This window comes from Pinus tabuliformis, chromosome 8 (genome assembly GCF_031772625.1).
Source record: "Pinus tabuliformis cultivar Carrire ecotype Pingquan chromosome 8, CPIR1, whole genome shotgun sequence".
Lineage (NCBI taxonomy): Eukaryota > Viridiplantae > Streptophyta > Pinopsida > Pinales > Pinaceae > Pinus > Pinus tabuliformis.
In genome coordinates this window covers 340,338,467-340,365,383 of record NC_142294.1, presented here as the reverse complement: position 1 = coordinate 340,365,383, position 26,917 = coordinate 340,338,467, and the positions used below count along the sequence as shown (strand labels likewise).

At 36.6% G+C, this 26,917-nt stretch overlaps 2 protein-coding genes across 2 annotated transcripts; both read right to left on the bottom strand.

Annotated features, from left to right (window-relative positions):
* Positions 1-1,723: 1,723 nt before the first annotated feature.
* LOC149235531 (putative pectinesterase 11) lies at positions 1,724-9,768 on the bottom strand. The gene is made up of 6 exons (XM_089368581.1): positions 9,616-9,768; positions 2,954-3,051; positions 2,599-2,770; positions 2,327-2,515; positions 1,993-2,228; positions 1,724-1,886 (listed from the first exon to the last, which is right to left on the bottom strand). Exons 1-6 carry the CDS (start codon positions 9,766-9,768, stop codon positions 1,724-1,726), a joined length of 1,011 nt encoding a protein of 336 aa, XP_089224707.1.
* Positions 9,769-22,862: 13,094 nt separating this feature from the next.
* On the bottom strand, positions 22,863-24,748 carry LOC149235530 (putative pectinesterase 11). The gene is made up of 5 exons (XM_089368580.1): positions 24,093-24,748; positions 23,738-23,909; positions 23,466-23,654; positions 23,132-23,367; positions 22,863-23,025 (listed from the first exon to the last, which is right to left on the bottom strand). The coding sequence occupies exons 1-5, from the start codon at positions 24,746-24,748 to the stop codon at positions 22,863-22,865; spliced, it is 1,416 nt and encodes a 471-aa protein (XP_089224706.1).
* Positions 24,749-26,917: the final 2,169 nt, after the last annotated feature.

Sequence of the window (26,917 nt, the reverse complement as noted above, 5' to 3'; positions counted from 1 at the left end):
TACAAAAATATCACCAGACATTTCACAATTTTCATATTAGGGACTATAAGATTCATCAAGATTTTTAAATTTTAAGATAAACTTCCATCCTAAAATTGTTTTTAACCATAAATTTCACCGTTACCTTTTTTCCTTTCAAATAATTATTCTTTGCTTCCAATGTTAACCTTAATAACTCAATTTCAAATGAATCGTGACTGCCCATTCTGATTCCTAGTGTCAGATCATAGGGTAGAGTCAACTCCAGAAGGCCCATCCCACATCACAAATGTCAACCGATGAATCCCTCCACGCCAAGCACTCTAAAGGTCAACCGAACTATACTAACTAACCAATCAAAACTTGTGAAACCGTGGACAAATTTTTAACCATCAATTAATGATCAGCTTTGGCATTTGTAGCGCGTTTCAAAACGCGAAAAGAAGAGCCCACATAACGACTAAGAATAGAAAACGCCCCGCGTGCATGGGACGACAAGGTCATTAACTTAATTGTAAAGGTTTTTTTTTGGTACATTCCGGCTCATTGGATTTCAGAGTTAAATATGTGGTGCGTATTATTCTTCGGGGAAGAATCAAGGGCCAGGGTAAACTCCAAAACAAGTGACATAAGTTGAAGAGCCGCGGGGGCATGGGAACTTTGGGGATTTGAAAAATTTGTAATGGAGGTCTGCCGGGTTGTAAAGAGAACAGTGACTCACAAGGATCAAGATGAATGGCTCAAAGAAGCGAGTTGATAGTCTAATGAATCTGAGCAGTTCAACGCAGCCAAAGCAGCCACATGGTCGACGAATGAATCTGAAAGACCAGGGCAACGTAGTAAATTCAATCTAAAACGCAGATTTTATAAGGCAAACACGTTGCGAAGCACCTATTTCTACGTGGTGCGTCAATCTGGTACTAGCTACCTCTAAGAACCACATTTACTTGTTATTTTGGGAATCAAGGTAGAGAATGGCCGGAATCAAGGTAGGTAATTGTTTAACATGTCATAACATGAAATCTAGAGAAAAACAATACCTATGACCATTCCCAACACACCACCTACACTCAGTTCCCACCACAAGATTTAAACTAGCTTGACAACACCTTCCCAAGTACTTGAATACCCAATTTGACAACACCCTCCGAAGTAATTAAATACCCGATGAGGCCTTACACCATTTAGTTTTCAAAAGCAAATCACATGCCGTTCTAAATTCTCTAAATATACTTAAAAATTCACCTTCATAGTTCCAGCGTAAGCCTTCTTCTCTTATTGGTTGGTCTTCTCATTATCAAACTTTAAAATATTGTCATAATGACAATTACTGGCTAGACATCATTTTCTGCTAGACTCGCATTGCGGGTATTATAAACAAAATGTGGACGTTAACAAATATTGAACAATGAAAGCGTATAGACTGGCATTCTTCATGGTGTATTGATACATGAATCAATTGTGGTATCATAAGCAAATTGTGGACGGTAACAATTGATGAATAAATGATAGTAAGAACCGTGAACGAATGAAAAAATGAGTCATTTACAATGTACATTTGCCCTTCAATTACAGACCCGGTGAAATAGATCATGCTATTCAACGTGGTTGCTCTTATTGATTGAGACAATAAGACTCGAGCAGCGAATGCAACTTAACATGTCAAGAAACGAGGGAATTTGTAGAAGGAAGAGAATTACTGGCTGACGTTTTAGCCATTTAGTGGAAACAAATTAGCATATCTCTACAGGCCGGTTGGCATATTTTTGATCCAATTCTGCCCATCAATGAAACTGCTACTTAAAAACGGTGCAGCCTCCTCATCACTGAGTTCTCTCGACCATGAGACTCTTCGTTTATTTGTTGCACCAGGTCCAGAACATTTGTACAGCCCATAATACACAGTTCTGCACACAGACACATAAGAGCGATTATGTTGTTAGAATGGGATTCTGATAGTCCATGCTTAGATGTGAGCATTAGATTTGCTTCGTTGGGATAGCAGTAGCTTACGATTCTCTGGAAGGATCCTTCCAATTATCCCATCCGTCTGGGAAGATAATGTCAGCAATGTAAGTGTAAGCAAATACTACTCTCGAGTAACGTCCCCATGCCCTGCCGAGGTACATTAGTCCACGACCGGTAATGATACAATTTAGAAAGGTGAAGCCCGTGTCTTCACCCGGAGTGGATCTGCTCTGAGCTGTAATTGCGCCATTTAGCTCAGGAATCGTATGAAGACGACATTTCTAAGAGTACATAACCACCAGAATTGTTTATCAGCTCTAATCCATGACAAAGCAAAACAATGAAAACATTCTGCATGATCTGCAGTCAGTGAGTTTACCTCATAGACAGATTGTCCATCACCGCATATGAAGTCAGCGGCACCTTCGATGAAACAGCTTCTAAAGTAATGCCTCCCGCTCTCGTCCAGCACAGTGTCTTGATACCCCAGATATCTGCATCTGTAAAAAGCACAACGATCTCCCGATATCCTCAGTGCCACAGCTTGATCGCCCGGACCATAAGAGTTCTGCGCCAAAAATATGTACTTTTAAATAATGTCCAGTTTTACTAGGACATTATATATTATACTACGATTTAATAGCGAAATACCTGGATTGTGATATATCTGGCCATGAAATCTGAAGCAAACACTGACACAGTTGCGCTGTAAAATGTCCCTCCACTTGATTTGGCACTATCATTCCAAGTGATGACAGTATTGTTGGCACCCGAGCCACTCAGAACTATAAATGGCTTGTCTGCAGGAATTGTCACCTTCTCCCTGATCACATAAGGCCAGAACACTAAGTTTCTCATCCTAAAAGACTCGTTTCTAGACAAAATTTAATGGAGAGATATATTGTTGAATCAAAACCATGCAGAAAGTATCAGTCTTCAGACAAAATTATATCGTAAGAGTCATATTCTCTCATGAAACTAATTAGCGGGTTTATTGGTTGCTCACTTATAAATGCCGGGTTTGACCTGAATTATGATCAAGTGCATGTTATTCGTGTTGGAATTTTCTGATAAATCCCATAACAAACAGACAAAAATCGCACTCTGTTTTTACACAGAAAAACAGAAAAATTCGCTTGCTGGAAACAGTGTTTCAGCAACACAGTTTTTTTTTTCAGTTGCTGAAACAGGTGTTTCAGCAACGTAAAAATTTTTAGTTGCTGTTCGTGGTGTTTCAGCGACGGTGTTTCAGCAACGTAATTTTGACGTCAGGTAATTTTTGAGTTACGACGTGTTTCAGCAACGCTGATCGTCGTGTTTCAGCAACGGTGACGGTATAACAGCAACAGGAAAAATTTAACTTGTATTTATCAAAATAAACTAACTGTTACAGATTTGTCTTCCTCATACAGAGGGAATTTCAAAACTTCTATTGCTGAACATCTACTTCAGAAATTCACTAAGGAACGATTCTGTTCCACACAGATGAACATAAAAAACAAATTACATTCAAATTTCTGCACTGATGTGCATTTCACTCTTCTGAAATTATTCTTCTTCCTCTTCACGCTGCTGCGTGCTTTCCTCTACTCTGCGTGATTCTTCAGCTGCTGCTACTGCTTCTTCTAACATTCTAACTTTAAAACAGAACTGTTGTGCGGTATTTATATGCTGAAAAATATCTGATTAAAACAATAAAATATTACAAAATATCTTTTAATGTTTATCTCAGAATTTATTGCAGCAAGGCGGTGATGCCTTTATCAAAATCAAGTCGGCTGTCTGCAGGGGAAATCAGCTGAAGCTTTAATGCATATTTATGTGCAAAAATATCAAAGGCGACTTTGCTGCACCGAACAGGCTGAAACATTTACTGCAAATCAGATTCATGTACAGCTGTTCATTGTTGCAGTTGGAATTAAATTCCAACACTCCCCCTTAATTTCAACTGCTGTATACCCAGACATTTTCTGAAATGATCAAAACCTTTCTTTGCTAATGGTTTTGTCAAGATGTCTGCAAGCTGATCCTCTGTTCTGCAGTGCTGTAAAACAATCTCACCATTGTTAACCAATTCACGTATGAAGTGATATTTGGTGTCTATGTGCTTTGTTCTTTTATGAAAAACAGAGTTTTTAGACAATGCTATTGCTGAGCTATTGTCACAGTAAATGGTTGTGCCATTTTCTTGTTCATGACACAAATCTTTGAGAACTCTTCTCAGCCATACTGCTTGGCATGTTGCTGCTGTTGCTACCACATACTCTGCCTCTGCTGTTGATAAAGCCACAACTGGTTGCTTCTTGGAAGCCCATGAGATGGCTCCCGATCCCATATGAAACACATATCCCGATGTGCTTTTCCTATCATCAACACTTCCAGCCCAGTCACTGTCAGTGTAACCTGTCAACATGAAACTTTCAGAAGAGGAGTATAAAATACCAAACCCCTTCGTTCCATTCACATACCTTAGAATTCTCTTGGCTGCCTGCCAATGAGTCTCTTTCGGTCTTTCCATAAATCTGGAGATTAAACTCACAGCGTGCATAATGTCCGGCCTAGTTGCAGTCAAGTACATAAGGCTGCCAACTATGCTCTTGTACAATTTTGGATCAAAATATTTGCTGATGTCTTCTTTGGTTAATTTCAGCCCCACTACTGTTGGAGTCACAGCAGCCTTGCTGTTCTGCATGTTAAATCTCTTCAAAACAGCTTCTACATATTTATCTTGAGAAATGAAAACACCATTTTCACTTTGGTCTACTTCAATTCCAAGAAAATATCTTAAGAAGCCTAAGTCAGTCATTTCAAATTCACTCTTCATGACTGCTTTAAAATCAGCAATGAGAGAAGCATCATTGCTAGTAAAAATCAGATCATCTACATATAAAACAACAATAATAATCTTACCGTCATTCTGCTTTATGTAGAGTGTGGGTTCACCATCACACTTAGCAAACCCATTCTCAATCAGATAAGCATCAATTCTGCTGTACCATGCTCTTGGAGCTTGCTTCAGCCCATAAAGAGCCTTCTTCAGTTTACAAACTTTGTGCTCTTGTCCTTCAACTTCATAGCCCGGAGGTTGATCAACATAAACCTCTTCTTTTAACACTCCATTCAGGAATGCAGATTTAACATCCATCTGATAAATCTTCCATTTGTGTTGTGCTGCAATAGACAACATTGTTCTGACTGTTTCCATCCTTGCTACTGGTGCAAAGGTTTCATCATAGTCTCTGCCTTGTTGCTGCTTGTAGCCTTTCACAACAAGCCTTGCTTTGTGCCTGTCAATCTTACCTTCGGCATTACTCTTGGTCTTATAAACCCACTTAACTCCAATGGCATCTTTGCCTTTAGGGAGATCCACTAACTCCCATGTTTTACTCTTCTCTATTGCACCAATTTCTTCATTCATTGCTTCAATCCATTTATCTTCATTTACAGCATCTTCAAAATGGATTGGGTCATCAATATGACAATACAAAGCGAATAATGAATTCAGACCGGTATTGTTACTTACCTCTCCTTGTTCATAAATCTCACTCAGATTTCTGAATCTTGGTCTTCTTGGTGTGCTTGGAGTTCCATCCGAATTTGAGGGTGTATTTGATCCCTGTGCTGTTTCAGTAGTTGCTGTTTCAGCAGTTGCTGTTTGTGGTGTAACAGCAACTGTTCTTCCTTGACTTCTCAAGGCTGTTCGGATTCCAGCTTGTGGTGTGGTTTGTTGTACTTGCTGTGGTGTAGGAGGAGCCACCAAGGAAGGATTATTTGCTGCTGTCCCTTCCTCTTCTTCTTCATGAGACACTATTGTCTTTACATTCACCGTTTTATCCAAGCTTCCATCCCAAGCTTCATCTTCAATGAACTGCACATCTCTGCTTACTATTAACTTCTTGGTGGATGGATTATAGAGTTTGTATGCCTTTGACTCATCACAATAGCCAATAAAGACACACTTCTCCCCCTTACTATCAAGCTTTTTCCTTAGCTGATCCGGTACATGTGCATATGCCACACAACCGAATACTCTCATGTGAGTGACAGTTTGCTTTTGACCACTCCATGCCTCTTCTGGTATTCTGTTCATGACAGCTTTAGTTGGGCATCTATTCAAGATGTAAACTGCGCAAGTAACAGCTTCTGCCCAATACTCATACGGCAAATGTTTTGCCTTCAGCATACTTCTGACCATGTCAAGAATGGTCCTATTCTTTCTTTCAGCAACACCGTTTTGCTGAGGTGTATACCTTGCTGTGAACTGCTTTTGTATGCCATTTTCTCTGCAAAAACGCAGAAATTCTTGGGAGATGTACTCTCCTCCTCTATCTGTTCTGAGCACTTTGATATAATGCCCACTCTGCTTTTCAACAAGAGTTTTGAAGTGGCGGAATTTCTCAAACACTTCACTCTTCTGTTTCAGCATATACACCCATGTCTTTCTGGTGTAATCATCAATAAAAGTTAAAACATATCTATTTCCAGCAAATGATGGTATTTGCATCGGTCCACACACATCAGAGTGAACTATTTCCAAGGGTGCTTTTGCCCTTATACTCTTTCCTGCTGAAAAGCTTTCTTTATGTTGCTTGCCCAAGATGCAGCCTTCACAAAGGCTGTCCGGTTTCTCAATCAACGGCAATCCCTTTACCATGCCCTTTCTGTGCAACAGATTCAGGCCTCCGAAATTGAGATGTCCAAATCTCAAATGCCACAACCAATTCACATCTTTCACCTGTTCTTGAAAGACTTCTTGTGTTACAGCCGCAATAGTTCTGCCTTCCTTCAAATCTGCCCTGAGTTTGAGAGGAAACATTCTATTGCTGGTCATCTGCACCTGTGCAATGATCTTTTTACTTGGAGGTATGTCTCTGATAGTACACAAATCATCTTTGAAGAACACGTTGTAACCTTTGTTCATGAGCTGTCCAATGCTCAAAAGATTACATTTCAGACCAGGTACATAGTATACAGCTTGCACAGTCATCTGTTCTCCATTTTTTGCTCGGATATTGACACTGCCCTTACCCTTGACAGTTATCTTATCATCAGTCCCTGTTGTTACCTCAGATTTCACATTTTCATCGAGATTGGCAAACATTGCAATATTTCCAGTCATGTGATTACTACAACCTGAGTCTAAGAACCAAAAATCATCTTGTTTGTCTTGTGCTATGTTACATGTTAACAACACATTCTTTGGGTTCTTATCTTCTTCATTTGCAAAATTAACATTCTGCCTATTGTTCATGTCATTTTGTTTTTTCTTGCATTCATTGGCATAGTGTCCAAATTTTTTACAATAATGACATTGGACTTGGGATTTGTCATACCTTTGTCCATGAGCTTGCTGTTTGCTTGAACCTTCAGCTTGGTTCTGATTGCAGCTCCTTCCGCTTGTGCTAGCAGGGTAATTTCTGCCTCTGTTTTGGCTTCTTCCACGACCTCTGTAATTTGCTCTGCCTCTACCTCTTCTTTGGCCAAAAGACATCTGAGTCTTGAATGCTTGCTCAAAAGAGGAATCTGTTCCTCTACTCAGTCTGTGTTCATGAGACAACAGAGAAGCACTCAGCTCATCTACCGTGAACTGTGAGAGATCTTTTGTTTCTTCTATTGCCACCACAATAGATTCAAACCTTGAGGGTAAACATCTCAAGATTTTCTCTACAATTCTTCTATCTTCAAGAATCTCACCATGAGATCTTATCTGGGTTATCAATCCAATAACCTGAGTGAAGAATGAATCTATTGTATCAGATTCCTTCATGCTGAGATTTTCAAAGTCTCTCCTCAACATCTGCAACTTTACAGTCTTCACCTTCTCCATGCCTTGATAGACAGTTTGGAGAATATCCCATGCCTCTTTGGACTTTTTTGCTGCTGCAATCCGCGAAAAAACACTTTCATGTACTGATTGGAAGAGGAAAAAGAGGGCTTTGGCATCCTTCTTTCTGTCACCCTTCAACTGGTCTCTTTCTGCTGCTGTCAAAGCAGCCAGTGCTGTTGCATCTGCAGGTTCAGCATAACCTGTTTCAACCAGCTCCCATATTCCTTGAGAAGCAAACAATGCTTTCATTGTTATGGACCAATAACTGTAATTTTTCCCATTAAACTGAGGCAGTTGGGGATTTGTCAAACCTGTTCCAGCATCTGCCATCTTAACCTGTACTGGTAAAGAAAAGATACTGACTGTATTTTTAAAAACAAGTAAAAACTTTCTCTGCTAGAAAAATCTGCTTAACAAACTTCTTACAGCTCCTACAGTGAAAAACAATCTCTGTTTTTGACTCACTGAGTGCCTAGACTGGCTCCGATACCATGTTGGAATTTTCTGATAAATCCCATAACAAACAGACAAAAATCGCACTCTGTTTTTACACAGAAAAACAGAAAAATTCGCTTGCTGGAAACGGTGTTTCAGCAACACAGTTTTTTTTTTCAGTTGCTGAAACAGGTGTTTCAGCAACGGTGTTTCAGCAACGTAAAAATTTTTAGTTGCTGTTCGTGGTGTTTCAGCAACGGTGTTTCAGCAACGTAATTTTGACGTCAGGTAATTTTTGAGTTACGACGTGTTTCAGCAACGCTGATCGTCGTGTTTCAGCAACGGTGACGGTATAACAGCAACAAGAAAAATTTAACTTGTATTTATCAAAATAAACTAACTGTTACAGATTTGTCTTCCTCATACAGAGGGAATTTCAAAACTTCTATTGCTGAACATCTACTTCAGAAATTCACTAAGGAACGATTCTGTTCCACACAGATGAACATAAAAAACAAATTACATTCAAATTTCTGCACTGCTGTGCATTTCACTCTTCTGAAATTATTCTTCTTCCTCTTCACGCTGCTGCGTGCTTTCCTCTGCTCTGCGTGATTCTTCAGCTGCTGCTGCTGCTTCTTCTAACATTCTAACTTTAAAACAGAACTGTTGTGCGGTATTTATATGCTGAAAAATATCTGATTAAAACAATAAAATATTACAAAATATCTTTTAATGTTTATCTCAGAATTTATTGCAGCAAGGCGGTGATGCCTTTATCAAAATCAAGTCGGCTGTCTGCAGGGGAAATCAGCTGAAGCTTTAATGCATATTTATGTGCAAAAATATCAAAGGCGACTTTGCTGCACCGAACAGGCTGAAACATTTACTGCAAATCAGATTCATGTACAGCTGTTCATTGTTGCAGTTGGAATTAAATTCCAACAATTCGCCGGAACCGCATTGCTAGCATCCTAGACCGTTGTAAAATGGTCGTTCCCTTTCTCCTTAGAAACTACTATAACTCTGGCTACACTCTTAATTTTTCGAGACGATCTGCTATTCAACAATACCGGGATATCATTGTCTACATGGGTGTCGTTCATCAGATGGCATTGAGAAATTGTAGCGATAGAGTATGCAGGTTTTAGAGAAAAGATATGAAACGAAGTAAAAAGCAAAGCGAGAAGGGTTACTCTCTTACAGTTAGACATCATGGATATATGAAAACAGGACGAGATCGAGGCAAAATGTGCAAGAAAGAAGATATTATCATACAAAACATGTAGGTAGATAGGAACCGAAACACTTGCACTAGAACCCGACAGAAGATGGTATTTATATGAGCAGAAAGCCAAGTCTTATTTGAGTTTCATCTTAATTGCGGAGGCCCTTAAGGAATCGACAGCCGCCGGAGAGACGATGAGAGTGCAAGGCAGAGATTGCTTTTTAAAGAATCGGTTGACATGGGGACGAGGTGGGGATGTCAGCGCTCCGCCGAAAAGCGTGGCCAGCAATGTTATAGTTAAATGACTACAGTGGTCAGATTCTTCATCCATTTGAATTTTGGAGGTATTAAATTAAATCGTCAATGCGAGAGGACCATGTCATGCAATTGCCTTGTCGCGTGTGTACACCTCATTTAAATCTTTCATAACGGTTGCTAATATTACAATACATTTTTTAAATGCCAGCTATGCTTTATCCAACTATCGAAATACATCCTTTAATCTTACTTTGCTCTTTTTTAATTCGGGATAATCTTTATCTCAACCAATCCTTTGGACAGACCATTTTTTAGTTTGTTTGTTTTTTGTATTCTTCAAGGTACAGCAGAGTTTGGACAGGCCATTTTTTAGTTCGTTTGTTTTTTGAATTCTTCAAGGTACAGCAGAGTAGTATAATTTAGTTTTTGTTTTTATTATTTCATCACAGTACAACAGGGTATATTTTAGAGAGGAAACATATTTTAACCAAATTTTAAGGATCACAGCGCTGGATCATCTTTTAACGCGTGCAGTCTAATTCAGGACATGTATGTTTTGTTTTTTGTTTTTTTTTTTTTTTAAATTGGAGGGGCTAGTTCTTAGAAGCAACAGCAACACATGTATGTTTTGTTTTTTTGTTTTTTTTTTTTAAATTGGAAGGGCTAGTTTTCAGAAGAAGCATTATGGGCCTAGATTCACATAAAATAATAATTTAATAAAAATATATAAGAATTATGATGATTTTAAATAATAAATAATAAATATTTTTAAAATACATAAAATTATAACGATTTTAATTAATAAATAAAAAAGATTGAAAAAAATTAATATAAATAAAAAATTAAAAATATATTATAAAATAAAATTATTATTAAAATTTTGATAAAATTAGCAATACAAATTATGCACATTAATGTAAAAAAAAAAAACACTAATAATAAATTGAAAAATGAAAATGTAACACATTAGTTTCGAGGAAAGATTCATTGTGGTTATTTAACTTAGTTTTATGATTTACTGCATTTATTCTACTTTGTGACATTAACTTAGGCTCAAAAGCTACATAACAAGTTGTTACCTAATTATGATTAATTAGGAATTTAGACATGATAATATAATATAATTGTTTGTCTTAACTAAAAGAAATAGTTCTCAAAAGGGAAAGAAGGAGAAGAAGAGGACTATCCTTGAGTTGGAAGATAGAGAAACCAGTGGGAAGTTACTCATTTTAGAGTCAACTGAGTGCAGGACTTGAGGTTGGACCATGGAGTCTTGAGGCCCAAGGCACTACTGTAACTAGATATAGTCCAAGTGTGGAACAAAGAAAGTGCTCGGGGGAGGGCTTGGACGTAATCGTCAAGCTCGAGGCTAGGAGGAGAGACTTTCCAAAAAAACTGGATTGACCCATTTACAAATTTGGAACAGATAAGTAATCTAGTATGTAACTACAAGATGGTATTACGTTATGAGAATTATTTATTCCTAATAGTAGGAATTAAGCAGTAATATTTAGTGATAGAAATGCATTAACAAAACACAACTGTAACTGGATATAATCTAGGTGTGGAACAGAGAAAGTGCTCGGGTAGTAATAAATTTTTAATGGGTAGTAATAATTTTTTTATTCATTATGGTTACATGGATGTTACAAATGGTATCAGAGCCTCAGGTTTGAACACTGAGACTCTTGGGGAAATTATATACATGTAAACAATGAATGTGATTTCTGTAATTTAACTAAGTGAATCTGTATGTGAACACAGAGATCACCTCCACTCAAAAAGGGACAAAATGCAGAGGAGCCCAGGACCACCCAATTCACCAAGAACAAACTATGTGAATGCTAATCCATATATTTGGATTCAGCTAGGCGAAGAGTCTCGTCAAGCTAACTCAGTCTTACTTGAAACTGTGCAACAACTTCGTGCAGAAATGACCAATTTAAGAACTGACAATAAAAGACTCTGTCTAGAACAAGAGAAGATCCTAAGGAGTCTGTCCAATCGACAGAATCAACAAAACCCACACCCCGGTGCTAAAGATAGTGAGAAGACCCTAACAGCTCAGCATGGAGAGGAAAATGCAAAGTCAGCTGCAAAACATGGGGAAGATGAAGAAGGGTGCTCGAACAATGTCTCTGACCAATGCAAGACAAAGAAATAGAAATCTGTATTACAAGGACAATTTAAAAAGATTAAACCATCACTTTTCGAAGGAAAATCTGAAGAGGCAGCGGAAGCTTGGCTCATTGATATAAGCAAATATTTTCAACTTTACGAATACATGGATAAATTGAAAGCTTGATTGGCATTATATCAGCTAAGAGGTAAGGCTACACTTTGGGTGGAAGAGATTAAATCAGTGAAAAAAATTGATGAGGAGCAGGTTACCTAGAATGAATTTCAAAAACATTTTAAAGACAAGTATTTAACTGAATGTTACTATGATGAGAAAGCCAAGGAATTCCACCTGTTAAGATCGGTAACCTTAACCATGGAAAAATATGTGGCCTGGTTTACCTCCCTACTGCTCTATGTGCCATATATGCAAGAAGAAAAGGCGAAGATCGAGCATTTTATCCACAACTTACCCAATTTTATGAAGGAAAAACTTGAATTTGACTACCCCAAAACAATGGACAATGTAGTACAGAAGGCCCGCATCTATTATTAACAGATGAAACAGAAAAATGACGAAGCTAAAGGAGAGTTGAATAAGAAAGGAAGAGGTCTGATTTCAAATGGACATCCAAAACTTTCTAATGTAAAAAAATTCCAGCAAAAGCCTTTCAATAAATTCCCAACAAGGAACCAACCCAAGACTGCTTATTCAAAACATAGATAGGTAGAAGGAACCAATAAATTTAGTAATGATCAGCCATCAAAACCCCTGCTACAATGTTGGGGATGTAGAGAACCACACTACTAAAAAAATTGCCTGCATAAAGAAAGAACAGAACATTTGGCAAACATGCAAGACACATCCACAGTCAGAGGAGTAGCGAGGAGAATGCCCAGAATTAATGTTGCCCTATATGATCACAAAGCAGAATATCAACCCACCATGATTGAATGTGAAGGTGTCACTGCTAAGCAACCTGTTTTGGTTTTGTTTGATCGCGGTGCTAGCTTAAGTTATGTTAGTCCTAAAGTAGTAGAAAAGTGTCAAATGTAGAGTTGTAAATTCCCAAAACCATGGCTAGTTCAGTTAGCCACTGGGCAAAAAGAAAGGTAGTCACCAAAACAGGACAATGTCCCATAGTAATCTCAGGACAGCCCATTCATGTGAACCTTAACATTTTTCCTTTGGGTTCATATGAAATTTTAATCGAAATGGACTGGTTGGAAAAATGTTGGTCGTTGGTTGATTGCAAATAGAAAACTATCAGTTTTATTTCAGAATCGGGACAAAGAAGGGAACTACAAGGAATCAAGACCAATACAAAGCTACGCCCTATCACTGTTAGTCAGTTAGGAAAATGTATTAGGAAGGCTGTCAAATTTATGATGTTCAAGTGGGATTTACCAACACCAAGAATAAAATGACCTCTTTGGATAATATTCCTTTCATTTAAGAATTTGTTGATGTCTTTCCTGAATCCATCCCTCGAATACCACCCAAGGAGGATATTGACTTCACCATTGAATTGATTTCGAGTGCGGCCCCAGTGTCCGATGTCCCTTATTGCATGAGCATACCTGAGTTGATAAAACTCAAGATGTAGCTTCAAGAGCTTTTGGATAAGAAGTACATTCGCCCCAGTGTGTCCCCTTGGGGAGCCCCCGTACTATTTATATGAAAGAAGGATGGAACATTGAGACTGTGTTTCGATTATCATCAGTTAAATACACTGACATCAAGAATAAGTATCCATTGCCACATATTGATGATCTATTCAATCAAGTGCAGGGATCCAAAGTATTTGCAAAAATCGATCTAAGGTCCCGCTAACATCAAATATGGATAAAGGAGGAAGACATTTACAAAACTGCATTTCGAACCCGTTATGGTCATTATGAATTCGTAGTGTTTCCATTTGGCCTTACAAATTCCCCAGCTACCTTTATGAGTTTGATGCACAGTCTTTTCCAGCCCCACCTTGATAAGTTTGTACTATTTTTTATTGATGATATTTTGATATACTCAAAAAATCAGGAAGTGCAGAAAGAACATTTGAGAATTGTGCTGCAAAATTTACAGGAGAACCAATTATATGCCAAATTTAGCAAGTGCGACTTTGTCAAAGATCATATCCAATTCTTCGGTCACGTCATATCAGCAAAAGGAATAGCAATCGGCCCAAAAAATATCAAATCCATCATGGAATGGACCACCGCAAAGAATGTCGTTGATATTAGATCCTTCCTAGGTTTGGCCAAATACTACCGCTAGTTCATTGAAGGATTTTCAAAAATTACGTTTCCTACGACCTCCTTCTAGAAAAAGGGGCGCATCTTTCAATGGACAGTAAAATGTCATAAAAGTTTTGAAAAATTAAAACACCTACTTACCACTTCACCCATGCTGAAGGTAACAAATCTAGAAAAGTCTTTTGTGGTTTGCACATATGCAAGTAAAGAGGGTGTTGGTGGAGTGCTGACAAAAGAAAGAAAAGTTATTGCTTACAAATCACAGAAATTGAAAGATTATGAACAATAATATTCTCCCTGTGACCTTGAATTAACATCCATAGTACATGCACCTAAAATGTGGTGACATTACTTGTTGGAGAAGAAATTTTTGCTACTAACAGATCACATCAGCCTTACTAAATTCTTCAACCAGTCTAGCTTAAATTCTTAACAAGCCACGTGGATGACATTTTTAAGTGAGTTTGATTTTGAGATGAAACACCTTAAGGGGAAGGAAAATCGAGTGGTTGATGCATTGAGTAGGAAGGTAAATTGTATTTATGAAGTTCAGATTAGCCAAGCATGCTCCAACATTCCAGAAATTGTAAAGGAGGCATCAGTCAAAGATCCTAAAAACACTTTCCTTTGGAAACAAACAAAGGAAGCACTATTAAAAGGAGAAAAATCAGATTTCGAAATAAGTCTTGATAAGCTCCTTACGTTTAAAAACATAATTTATATTCCCAACCAAAGCTCTATTAAACAATTAATAATGGATGAGTTCCATAAGAAACCATGTGTGGGCAACCTAGGTTACTATAAACTTTTAACAACCATCAAAAAAGATTATTTTTGGCCCGGATTAAGGAAGGACATTGCTGAGTACTTGTCCAAATGTTTGGAATGTCAATTAGTGAAGGCGGAACATCAACATCCTGTTGGTTTGTTACAACCACTTCCCATTCCGAAATTGAATGGAAGACCATATCTATGGACTTCATCATTGGTCTACCCCACACCAGGAAGAAACATGATTCGATCATGGTTGTAGTTGAAAATTTGAGTAAAACTGCACACTTCATACCTGTGAAGTCCACTTACAAATTGGTGGAAATCACAGACATATTTATGATAGAAATTTTTCGCCTGCATGTAATACCCAAGGTAGTAATATCGGACTGGGATGTGAAATTTACATCCATGGTCTGGAAAACCCTCTTTTCGAGATTGGGCACCCAGATCTAGTTTAGTACAACTTACCATCCCCAAATGGATGGATAAACTAAATGGGTAAATCAAGTGCTAGAAAACATGTTACGCATGTTCGTGATGCAACAAGCACATAAGTGGGAGGATTACCTCCACCTTATGGAATTTGCCTACAGCAGTGGACATCATGAATCACTGGGCATGCACCCTTTTGAGGTGTTATATGGAAGAAAGTGTAGAGTGCCCGTGGACTAGAATAACCCTGTTAATAAACTAGCAATAGTTCCAAACATGCTAGCAGAGATGGAGGAAGCTGTCAAGAAGGTTAGACATAATCTAAGGGTGAGAAGCGAAAAATGTATGCAGATAAAAAGAGGACATAAAAAGAATTTCAAGAGGGAGATCATCAGTATAAGAGAGTAAAACCCCAAAAAATTTCCTTACAGTGGAGGGTTTGTGATAAGTTAGCACCCCAGTACTGTGGACCTTTTCAATTTTTGGAATGAACTTGACCGGTAGCCTATAAACTTGCATTACCAAGCCACATCCAGGTCCACAACGTTTTTCATGTCTTTTTGTTAAAAAAATGTGTACAACCTGCAACATATAATAAATTGGGAAAATATTCAGGTAATGATCTAAAAAAATATATGTTGTTTATTTTAATTTGTTTGAGAGAATTATGGCTGTGAATTTTTCTTTCAGGTCAAACCGAAAGAAGAGTTTCTGGCAGTACCTCTTCATATTTTCGATCGAAGAGAAACCACCTTGCGGAAGCGAGTCATCACCCAAGTTAAAGTGCAGTGGAAGCACTTTGTCCTGGATGAGGCCTCGGGAAGAAGAGGGATTTATGCAATAAGCTTATCCGACATTGTTTTCTTGAATTAAAAAGGAGAGAAGAAGAGAACACCAGGGATGGTGTTCCTGTCAAGAGGGGAGATATCTAACACCCCAGGCTCCAGGAAAGATTTATTGTGGTTATTTAACTCAACTTTATGATTTACTGCATTTGTTTTACTTTGTGACATTGACTTAGGCTGGAAATCCAAATAACAAGTTGTTACTTAATTATGATTAATTAGGAATTTAAACATGATAATATAATATAACTGTTTGCCTTAATTAAAAGAAACAGTTAACAAAGAAATAGTTACACCCCTTCCTTGAAAATGGAAAGGAGGGGAAGAGAACTATCCTTGAGCTGGAAGATAGGGAAACTAGTGGGAAGTTACTCATTTTACATTCAACTGAGTGTAGGACTTGAGGCTAGACCATGGAGTCCTGAAGCCCAAGGCACGACTATAACTGGATATAAGCCAGTTGTGGAACATAGAAAGTGCTCGGGGGAGGGCCTGGACGTAATTGCCAGGCTCGAGGTTGGGAGGAGAGACTTTCTAGACAAAGCTGGATTAACCCATTTACAAATTTGGAACAGATAAGTAATCTAGTATGTAACTATAGGATGATATTACGTTATGAGAAATTATTTATTCCTAGTAGTAGGAATTAAACAATAATATTCAGTGATAGAAATGCATTAGAAAAACAATAGATTCAGTGATAATTATACATTAGTAAATAGTAATTCTCAGGTGCATTCAGAAATATCGCACCAAACAAGCATGAAATCTATCTTACTCTGTTTTCCTTTTTATAGATTACATATATATAATTGTGCAGCAAGGTAACACGAATAATTAGTTACTGAATCCTTTCTTTTTACTAAATTTTGGAAAAGCAAAACATACGTATGTACAATCTATCATATATAAACCCCGATGAATTTCAGAATCCCTTTTTCCTTTCCATGTTGACTTATCTACCCCTTGGCAAGCTAAAGACAGTGAAAGAGGTCGTTGACAGAAATAAACCCAACCCTTAGATTTCAACCGAATGCATAACGAAACCCTAAGGTGAGTTCCAGCTTCAACCAATGAAGAATGCATATTCATGGGGTTATTGTAATTATATAAACCGCAACATTATAAAGTAGAAAGACTCTCAGAGAGATTAAGCCTCTTGTAAAGAGATGGCAACAAACCCAAAACAGTTAAAGAGCTTCAAATTAAATATAATTTCCACAACCAAACTTTGAAATCGAACACCAAACATCGGAAAACAGATATTTATGAACATAAATACGACTGCGCAAGAAAATCATATACATATCCAGTGATATAAATTAATAAGCTTCATGTGTAAGTAACAAAGTTCTTATCAAAATACCAAGACATGGCTGAGATATTTTTCTCTGTCTCTCCGTAAAAGTTACGGCCTTAACAAAAGAATAATTACATACAAAACCAACATTTACATCGAGCAGCGTAAAGAAACTTTAAAATGTCTTTCTCCGAAGTGCAACATAATTAAAACAATTCTCCTTATATTAAGGTGCATTTCAAATTCAAGCTAAATGTTTCACCAATTCAACGAGTCATAAACTGCATCATATTAACCTTGAGGAGCCAGGAAATGAGTTCCAACCTGTACTAATTACAGAGTTGTGAGAACACATGATCACTGAAAATCCAAAGGATGAACCATAAAGGCATACCTACTAAATAGTAGTGTACCTGCAACAAAATCGTTGGCAAACATTAGCAAACAGACAAGAGAACCTGAAGTATTTCTACAATTTAGCTAAGAGCTCTTGGAACAAACCAACCTTACCTGAATTCAATAGGTCGCAGCTTGGTGTCATCCAGTTGCATATCACATACCTTCGAGGGTCAGAAAAATGTATAGAAGGTAGAAGTACAAATCACTGTAAGAAAGAAGTATGAACCACTACAAGAGCTTTGTCTTAGTTAAGAGCTTACATGTTTCATACAACGGAAGAAGATTGCCATTCCTCGCAGCACAGGAAGAGTTGGATGCCAAACTTGGCCAGCAAAGGGATGTATCAACCCTAAGCGCTGGAATAGCTCCCAATGAATACAGAATATGACCAAAAGAATGAACTGAAATTAGAAAGAAAGAGTTCGGGGTTACCTCCCCGCAATAGATGAACCGACGAAGCCATAAAGCCTAGAAGCCAAAACAAAGAACTACAGAGAAACCAAAAGCGAAAGGTTGCAGAGCAGCCAAAACCCTCAACCCTGGATTGCAAATGAGCTGCATACCAACGGGAGGAGGGGTGTTGGGTATTTGGTAAGCCTGGAGCCCTCACCATCATCAGATACCTCTGACCTGATCAACGAGCGAGATTCACACCACCTCTCGCGGCCAAACCAAAACAGAGGACAGTTGCCCACTGTGTAATCGTCGGAGATCGAGCTACATGGAGTAATGTACAACCGACATTGATTCCCAAGGCCGATAATAGTCCTTCTATCTCTTGGAAGGCCATACGAGCCCTCACGATATGGCAAAGCCGACTGTGGGCAGTAATGCCAAAATTAATTAACAAGACATGCTTTTGGAATGGCGCATGCCTCCATTGCACATATATATATTAAGTTATATATCAATTATGGTATGAAATAACTTATGTTTAATGGTTAGTAATAAATTTGTTTATTTATTTATGTATTATGGTTACATGGATGTTATAGTGATCTATTTAGAAATATTATGAGGATAATGAAGGCATTTAATGGGAGTCCTCTACCGAGGCTGGGGAATTGTTTGGACAGCGAAAAGTGGTTGGACAAAAAAAATTCAAAAAATCTTGTAGATGCAGTGTTTGAATCATGTTTTTGATAGTGGAAATGGATTTAGCACCATCAAAAATGTCTAAAACACTTAAAATTATGACTTTGACAACTTTTACTTGGATTTACAAAATCCCTTCAAATTTATATAATTTTCAAGACAAAAAAAACATAATTTTTAAACTACGTCCATTTAATGTAATCTGGCTCATCACAATGATAATGAGTTCATTTAATATACTAACCGGGCACTTTCACAACACACAGGCAAATTTACCCCCAACATTAAAAAATCACCCGAATCTCGTTCTTTAAAAAAAAAACCACTGACAGTAGAAATGTTTATAAAACTTATTAAATATCAAGACAATGTGTCGTGGCTGCTACTTGGGAAAAGCAAATGTGCCAACTAAGACCCAGCTTTTAGCCTGTTTTTTCCGAAGTATCGGACGTCTCTTCTACAACGGTTTTCTGGCAGGCTCTGTTAGAACACGCCCGCCCGTTTCCTCAGGAAAAGGCCAACCGATGCTTAAAAAACACATTTATTGAAAGGAAATGCAGTGGTATGTGCTTTGGCGGGAAAGCTTCGGAATAAAGCGGTTTCACGGAGTCTAGGATGGGATATCGAGAATTTAGCGGTTTCACGGACTTGTTGTGTGGACAGTACAACTTCCTTCACACTGGACACTCATAATCGATTAGGCACCGATTAGGATGCCTTGATTTGATTCGAGGATGAAAAGATTGGAATAATTTGAGCTATTTTTGAAGTATATCATGGTGATGTGCGTCGGTCTTGTGTGGAATCAATGTAGCTTGGAGCAGTGAGATTAATTGTTGTGTGAGTTTAAAATTGGATAGTGAAAATTAAAATTTAATTTTTTATTTTTTTTCACACAGTAAGAAAGAAAATAGACAAAAGTTTCATCGAAGTTAATTTTTAGTGAAATTTTTATAATTTATACATATATTATATAATAATTTTATAATGAATAAAGGATATTTAATTTAATTATTTATAATTATTAGATGGAAATTAGATATTTAATTTTTATGAAATATTTTTAGTATTTTGATTAAAAAAATAGATACACAAGTAATATGAAATGATTTATGGTTTTTGGGACATCTTATATTAATAAACCATGGTATTGTAACAAAATCTATAAGAAAAGTTAAAAATCTCCATAAAAAATATGGTGAATCTCCATTATTAAGAATCTTGTTACATGTTTTTTCATATATATATATATATATATATATATATATATATATTATAATTAAAAATAAAGTAATCATTCAATTATTTTTTGTCGTTTGTTATTTAACCATCATGATATGAGATATATTATGAAATAGTCGTTTTGATGTTTATCATGAATATATGTATATCAACATTTATCAACCATTTAATTTATATAACAATACTAATTAAGGCGCATGACGTGCATGATGTAATGGTCGGGGCGGAAGGCTTTCACACCGCCCAGCCAAGTTCGAATCCTATGAGGTTGTAAAAATGAGAGGTTATAAAAAATGAGTGGGTCCCGCCGAAGCTTACAAAAAAAAAAAAAAAAAAAAAACAATACTAATTAAGAATGCAAGGAAGCTCAGAGCCCTTAAAATAAAGATGAACTAAACTTAGAAATCATATATCACGTCCATTAACAGAAAAATTGATTCTACATGATAGAGTTACAAAACTTGCTTGAAATCAAATCTATAATGTTCCCATTATTCACATGCTTCACTATATTTTTCTTCTTCTACTATGAGGATACTAGAGCCTCTTATTTATACGAATGGGTAGGGGCAACCTCATTGAGGGGTGGGTTGGTTTCACTCCTAAAATCCATTAAAAATTAGATCTTGTTTCCTAGGTCACTGCATAGCAAGAAGAAAGAGCATTTACTATTCCGAGCTAAAAAAGTTGGGATTCTTTTGCAGCAAGGAGAAATCCCCACAAATATCTAGGGTTGGATATCCTGAAAATCTATGCAAAATCTATCCAAAATCCTAGACAATAGTCATGTTAGGCATATAAAGTATGAAAATTCTCTTTAACTCTCCCAAAACTCATTAAGCTGGGAAAGTGTTATTAAGTGCAAGTATTTACCGTGCCCAACAAAACGAGTTGGGATTCTTTTGTAGTGAGGAGAAAGCCCCACAAATATCCCAAGTTGGATCTCCTCAAAATGTATCCGAAATCCCTTCAAAATCCTAGATAATAGTCATGTTAGGCATATAAAATATGAAAAATCTTTGTAAGTCTGTTGAGAAAGCTAGGAAAGTGTTATTAAGTGCCAGCATTTACTATCCCAAGCTAAATGATTTGGTATCCTTTTGTAGGAAGGAGAAAGCCCCACAAATATATCAGATGGATCTTCGCAAAATCTATGCAAAATCCCTTCAAAATCCTAGACAATAGTCATGCTAGGCATATAAAATATGAAAAAGCCCCTTAACTCTGCTAAGAACTAGTTAAGCTAGCAAAGTGCAAAAATGTAGGTTCAATATAGTCTTTATGTTCCTAGGAGTGGTTAGATGGGCTTTATGTTTCACCTATTTGGGAGACCCATAATTGAGGTTGGTAGAAAGATGTCAAGTTTTGGATAAATCATTATTGAATTAAAGAAAATGCACATTTGCAAAACAAAAAATAAAAAATATTATTCTTGTAAAGTTCAAAAGTATCTTTATGTTTTGGCTAGAGTAATCAATAAAATCAGCATTGCTTAAATAAGCCTACAAATCTCACAAGCTTCATAGTGAAACCTTGAGTGAACAATTTGTAAAATGTGTTGGGTTGAAAGAATTTGTCATCTTTGTAACATTGAGAGAGTTGAAAGTGCATTTTATTTTATAATATCTTTCCTATATCAAATCATAAGTTCAAAATATTAGTCAAAACACTAACCTTCCTAATCTTTTAACTCATAAAAAATATGGTGATTTAGCTGTGAATTTTTAATTCATCAAAAACATGGTAAAGCTTCATTTATGCCCATGACCTTTTAAAAGTGAAGATATTTTTTTAAATGTTAAGCCTACTCAAACTATATAACAAAATAAATAATGACACTGGTTTCTTGACTTGTGAAATTTAAAAGCTCTATAATTTAAGTCACTAATTCAATTGCACACTTTATTGAATTGTTATGTAACTTTATTATTGCATAATTTAAAAAGAAAAATAACTATACAATATTTAAATCAAATTTAAATTCTGTTTTTTTCTTCATTAAAAATAATAATAATAAATATGTATTTTCTTTTCAAAATTTCCAATAAAAATTATTTAAGATTCAAAATAAATTATTTTAAATTCAATAAATTTAAAATATTATTTATTAATATTACCATATATATTATTTGAAGACGTTGAATTCATTTTGAATATTACCATATATATTATCCTTGCTATCTAGTTTTCAGAAACAAATCATATGTCGTTCTAAATTATGTAAATATACTTTCAAATTCACCTTCAGATTTCAGGCGTCAGCTTTATTCTCTCGCTTGTTCTTCTCAGCATCAAATTTTTAATCTCTGGCCAACATTGACAATTACTAGCTAGACTTTAGTTTATGCTAGATTCGTATTGTGGTATCATAAACAAAGTGAGGACGGTAACAAATATTGAACAATGAAAGCGTATAGACTGCCATTCTTCACGGTGTATTGATACATGAATAAATTCCACGACCGTTGAATAAATTCCACACTATAGCATAAATTATTGTAAGAACCGTGAACGAATAATGAAATGAATCGTTTGGCCTTCAATTACAAACCCGTTGAGACAGATCATGCTATTCAACGCGATTGCTCTTATTGCTTGAGACTCAAGCAACGAATGCAACTTAACGTGTCAAGAAACGAGGGAATTGTTAGAAGAAGAAAATTACTGGCCGACGTTTTAGCCATTTAGTGGAACCAAATTAGTAGATCTCTACCAGCGGGTTGGCATATTTTTGATCCAATTCTGCCCATCAATGAAACTGCTACTTAAAAACGGTGCAGCCTCCTTGTGACTGAGTTCACGCGACCATGAGACTCTTCGTTTATTAGTTGCACCAGGTCCGGAACATTTGTACAACCCATAATACACAGTTCTGCACATAGACACAGAAGAGAAATTATGTTCTCAGAATGGGATTCTGATAGTCCATGCATAGATGTGAGCATTAGATTTGCTTTGTTGGGATCACAGTAGCTTACGATTCTCTGGAAGGATCCTTCCAATTATCCCATCCTTCTGGGAAGATAATGTCAGCAATGTAAGTGTAAGCAAATACTACTCTCGAGTAACGTCCCCATGCCCTGCCGAGGTACATTAGTCCACGACCGGTAATGATACAATTTAGAAAGGTGAAGCCCGTGTTTATACCCTGAGAGGATCTGCTTTGAGCTGTAATTGCGCCATTTAGCTCAGGAATCGTATGCAGACGACATTTCTAAGAGTACATAACCACCAGAAACGTTTATCAGCTCTAAACCATGACAAAGTAAAACAATGAAAACATTTTGCATGATCTGCAGTCAGTGAGTTTACCTCATAGACAGATTGTCCATTACCACATATGAAGTCGGCGGCACCTTCGATGAAACAGCTTCTAAAGTAATGCCTCCCGCTCTCGTCCAGCACAGTGTCTTGATACCCCAGAAATCTGCATCCGTAAAAAGCACAACGATCTCCCGATATCCTCAGAGCCACAGCTTGATCGCCCGGACCATAAGAGTTCTGCACGAAAAATATGTACTTTTAAATAATGACCCGTTTTAATAGGACATTATATATTATACTAGGATTTAATAGCGAAATACCTGGATTGTGATATATCTGGCCATGAAATCTGAAGCATACACAGACACCGTTGCGCTGTAAAATGTCCCTCCACTTGATTTAGCACTATCATTCCAAGTGATGACAGTATTGTTGGCACCCGAGCCACTCAGAACTATAAATGGCTTGCCTGCAGGAATCGTCACCTTCTCCCTGATCACATAAGGCCAGAACACTAAGTTTCTCATCCTAAAAGACTCGTTTCTAGACAAAATTTAATGGAGAGATATAGTGTTGAATCAAAACTATGCAGAAAGTATCAGTCTTCTGACAAAATTATATCGTAAGAGTCATATTCTCTCATGAAACTAATTAGCGGGTTTATTGGTTGCTCACTTATAAATGCCGGGTTTGACCTGAATTATGATCAAGTGCATGTTATTCGCCGGAACCGCATTGATGGCATCCTGGACCGTTGTAAAATGGCCGTTACCTTTCTCCTTCGAAACTACTATAACTCTGGCTACACTCTTAAGTTTTCGAGACGATCTGGTATTCAACAATACCGGGATATCATTGTCTACATGGGTGTCGTTCATCAGATGGCGTTGAGAAATTGTAGCGATAGAGTAAGCAGGTTTTAGAGAAAAGATATGAAACGAAGTCAAAAGCAAAGCGAGAAGGGTTACTCTCTTACAGTTAGACATCATGGATATATGAAAACAGGACGAGATCGAGGCAAAATGTGCAAGAAAGAAGATATTATCATACAAAACATGTAGGTAGATAGGAACCGAAACACTTGCAGTAGAACCCGACAGAAGATGGTATTTATATGAGCAGAAAGCCAAGTCTGATTTGAGTTTCATCTTAATTGCAGAGGCCCTTAAGGAATCGACGGCCGCCGGAGAGACGATGAGAGTGCAAGGCAGAGATTGCTTTTTAAAGAATCGGTTGACATGGGGAGGAGGTGGGGATGTCAGCGCTCCGCCGAAAAGCGTGGCCAGCAATGTTATAGTTAAATGACTGCAGTGGTCAGACTCTTCATCCATTTGAATTGGAGAGGAACATGTCATGCAATTGCCTTGTCGCGTGTCTACACCTCATTTAAATCTTTTATAACGGTTGCTAATATTACAATCATTTTTTAAATGCCAGCTATGCTTTATCCAACTCTCGAAATACATCCTTTAATCTTACTTTGCTCTTTTTTAATTCGGGATAATCTTTATCTCAACCCATCGTTTGGACAGATCATTTTTTACTTGGTTTGTTTTTTTGTATTCTTCAAGGTAGAGCAGAGTAGTTTAATTTAGTTTTTATTTTTATTATTTCATCATAGTACAACAGAGTATATTTTAGAGAGGAAACATATTTTAACCAAATTTTAAGGATCACGGCGCTGGATCATCTTTTAACGCGTGCAGTCTAATTTAGGACATGGATGTTGCTTTCATAAATTAATAATTTAGATTCACATAAAATAATAATTTATTAAAAATATATAAGAATTATGATGATTTTAAATAATAAATAAAAAATATTTTAGAAATACATAAAACTATAACGATTTTAATTAGTAAATAAAAATTTAAAAAATAAAAAATAATATAAATAAAAATTTAAAAATATATTATAAAAAATATTATTATTAAAATTTTGATAAAATTTGCAATATAGATTATGCACATTAATGTAAAAGCACACTAATAATATATTGAATAATGAAACTGTAACACGTTAGGCTCCAGGAAAGATTCACTGTGGTTATTTAACTTAGCTTTATGATTTACTGCATTTATTTTGTTTTGTGACATCAATTTAGGCTGAAAAGCCACATAACAAGTTGTTACATAATTATGATTAATTAGGAATTTAGGCATGATAATATAATATAATTGTTTCTCTTAATTAAAAGAAACAGTTCTGAAAAGGGAAAGAAGGAGGGGAAGAGGACTATCCTTGAGTTGGAAGATAGAGAAACCAGTGGGAAGTTACTCATTTTAGAGTCAACTGAGTGCAGGACTTGAGGTTGGACCATGGAGTCCTGAGGCCCAAGGCACTACTATAACTGGATATAATCCAAGTCTGGAACAAAGAAAGTGCTCGGGGGAGGGCCTGGACGTAATCGTCAAGCTCGAGGCTAGGAGGAGAGACTTTCCAAACAAAGCTGGATTGACCCATTTACAAATTTGGAACAGATAAGTAATCTAGTCTGTAACTACAAGATGGTATTACGTCATGAGAATTATTTATTCCTAATAGTAGGAATTAAGCAGTAATATTTAGTGATAGAAATGCATTAACAAAACACAACTGTAATTGGATATAATCCAGGTGTGGAACAGAGAAAGTGCTCGGGTAGTAATAAATTTTTAATGGGTAGTAATAATTTTTTATTTATTATGGTTACATGGATGTTACAAACAGTATCAGAGCCTCAGGTTTGAACACTGAGACTCTTGGGGAAATTATATACATGTAAACAATGAATGTGATTTATGTAATTTAACTAAGTGAATCTATATGTGAACACAGAGATCACCTCCACTAAAAAAGGAACAAAATGCAGAGGAGCCCAGGACCACCCAATTCACCAAGAACAAATTATGTGAATGCTAATCCAGATATTTGGATTCAGCTGAGTGAATAGTCTCATCAAGCTAACACAGTTTTACTTGAAATTGTGCAACAACTTTGTGTAGAAATGACCAACTTAAGAACTGACAAAAAAAGACTCTGTCTAGAACAGGAGAAGATCCTAAGGAGTCTGTCCAAGGAAAATTTTAAGGATGGAAAATTTTCTTGAAGTTTAAAACATTGGCGAATCTCACTAATCCCTAATATGCAAATTATAAATGCTTATTGATATATTTGTAAAATTAATCAAATTTATAATTATTTTATATATAGTCTCTCTATAATGTTGGCGATTTTTAAGGTAAAATAATTTTATATTCTAAAATTTGGGCGAATCGTCTTTTATAAAATTGGAAATTGGCGAATCTTTTTTGTGGAAAAATCATGGAAAATTAGCCCACTGGGCGAACATTAGCCCCTAAAATTTTCCATGAGTCTGTCCAATCGACAAAATCAACAAAACCCACACCCCAGTGCTGAAGATAGGGAGAAGACCCTAACAGCTCAACATGGAGAGGAAAATGCAAAGTCAGCCGAAAAACATGGGGAAGATGAAGAAGGGCGCTCGAACAATGTCTCTG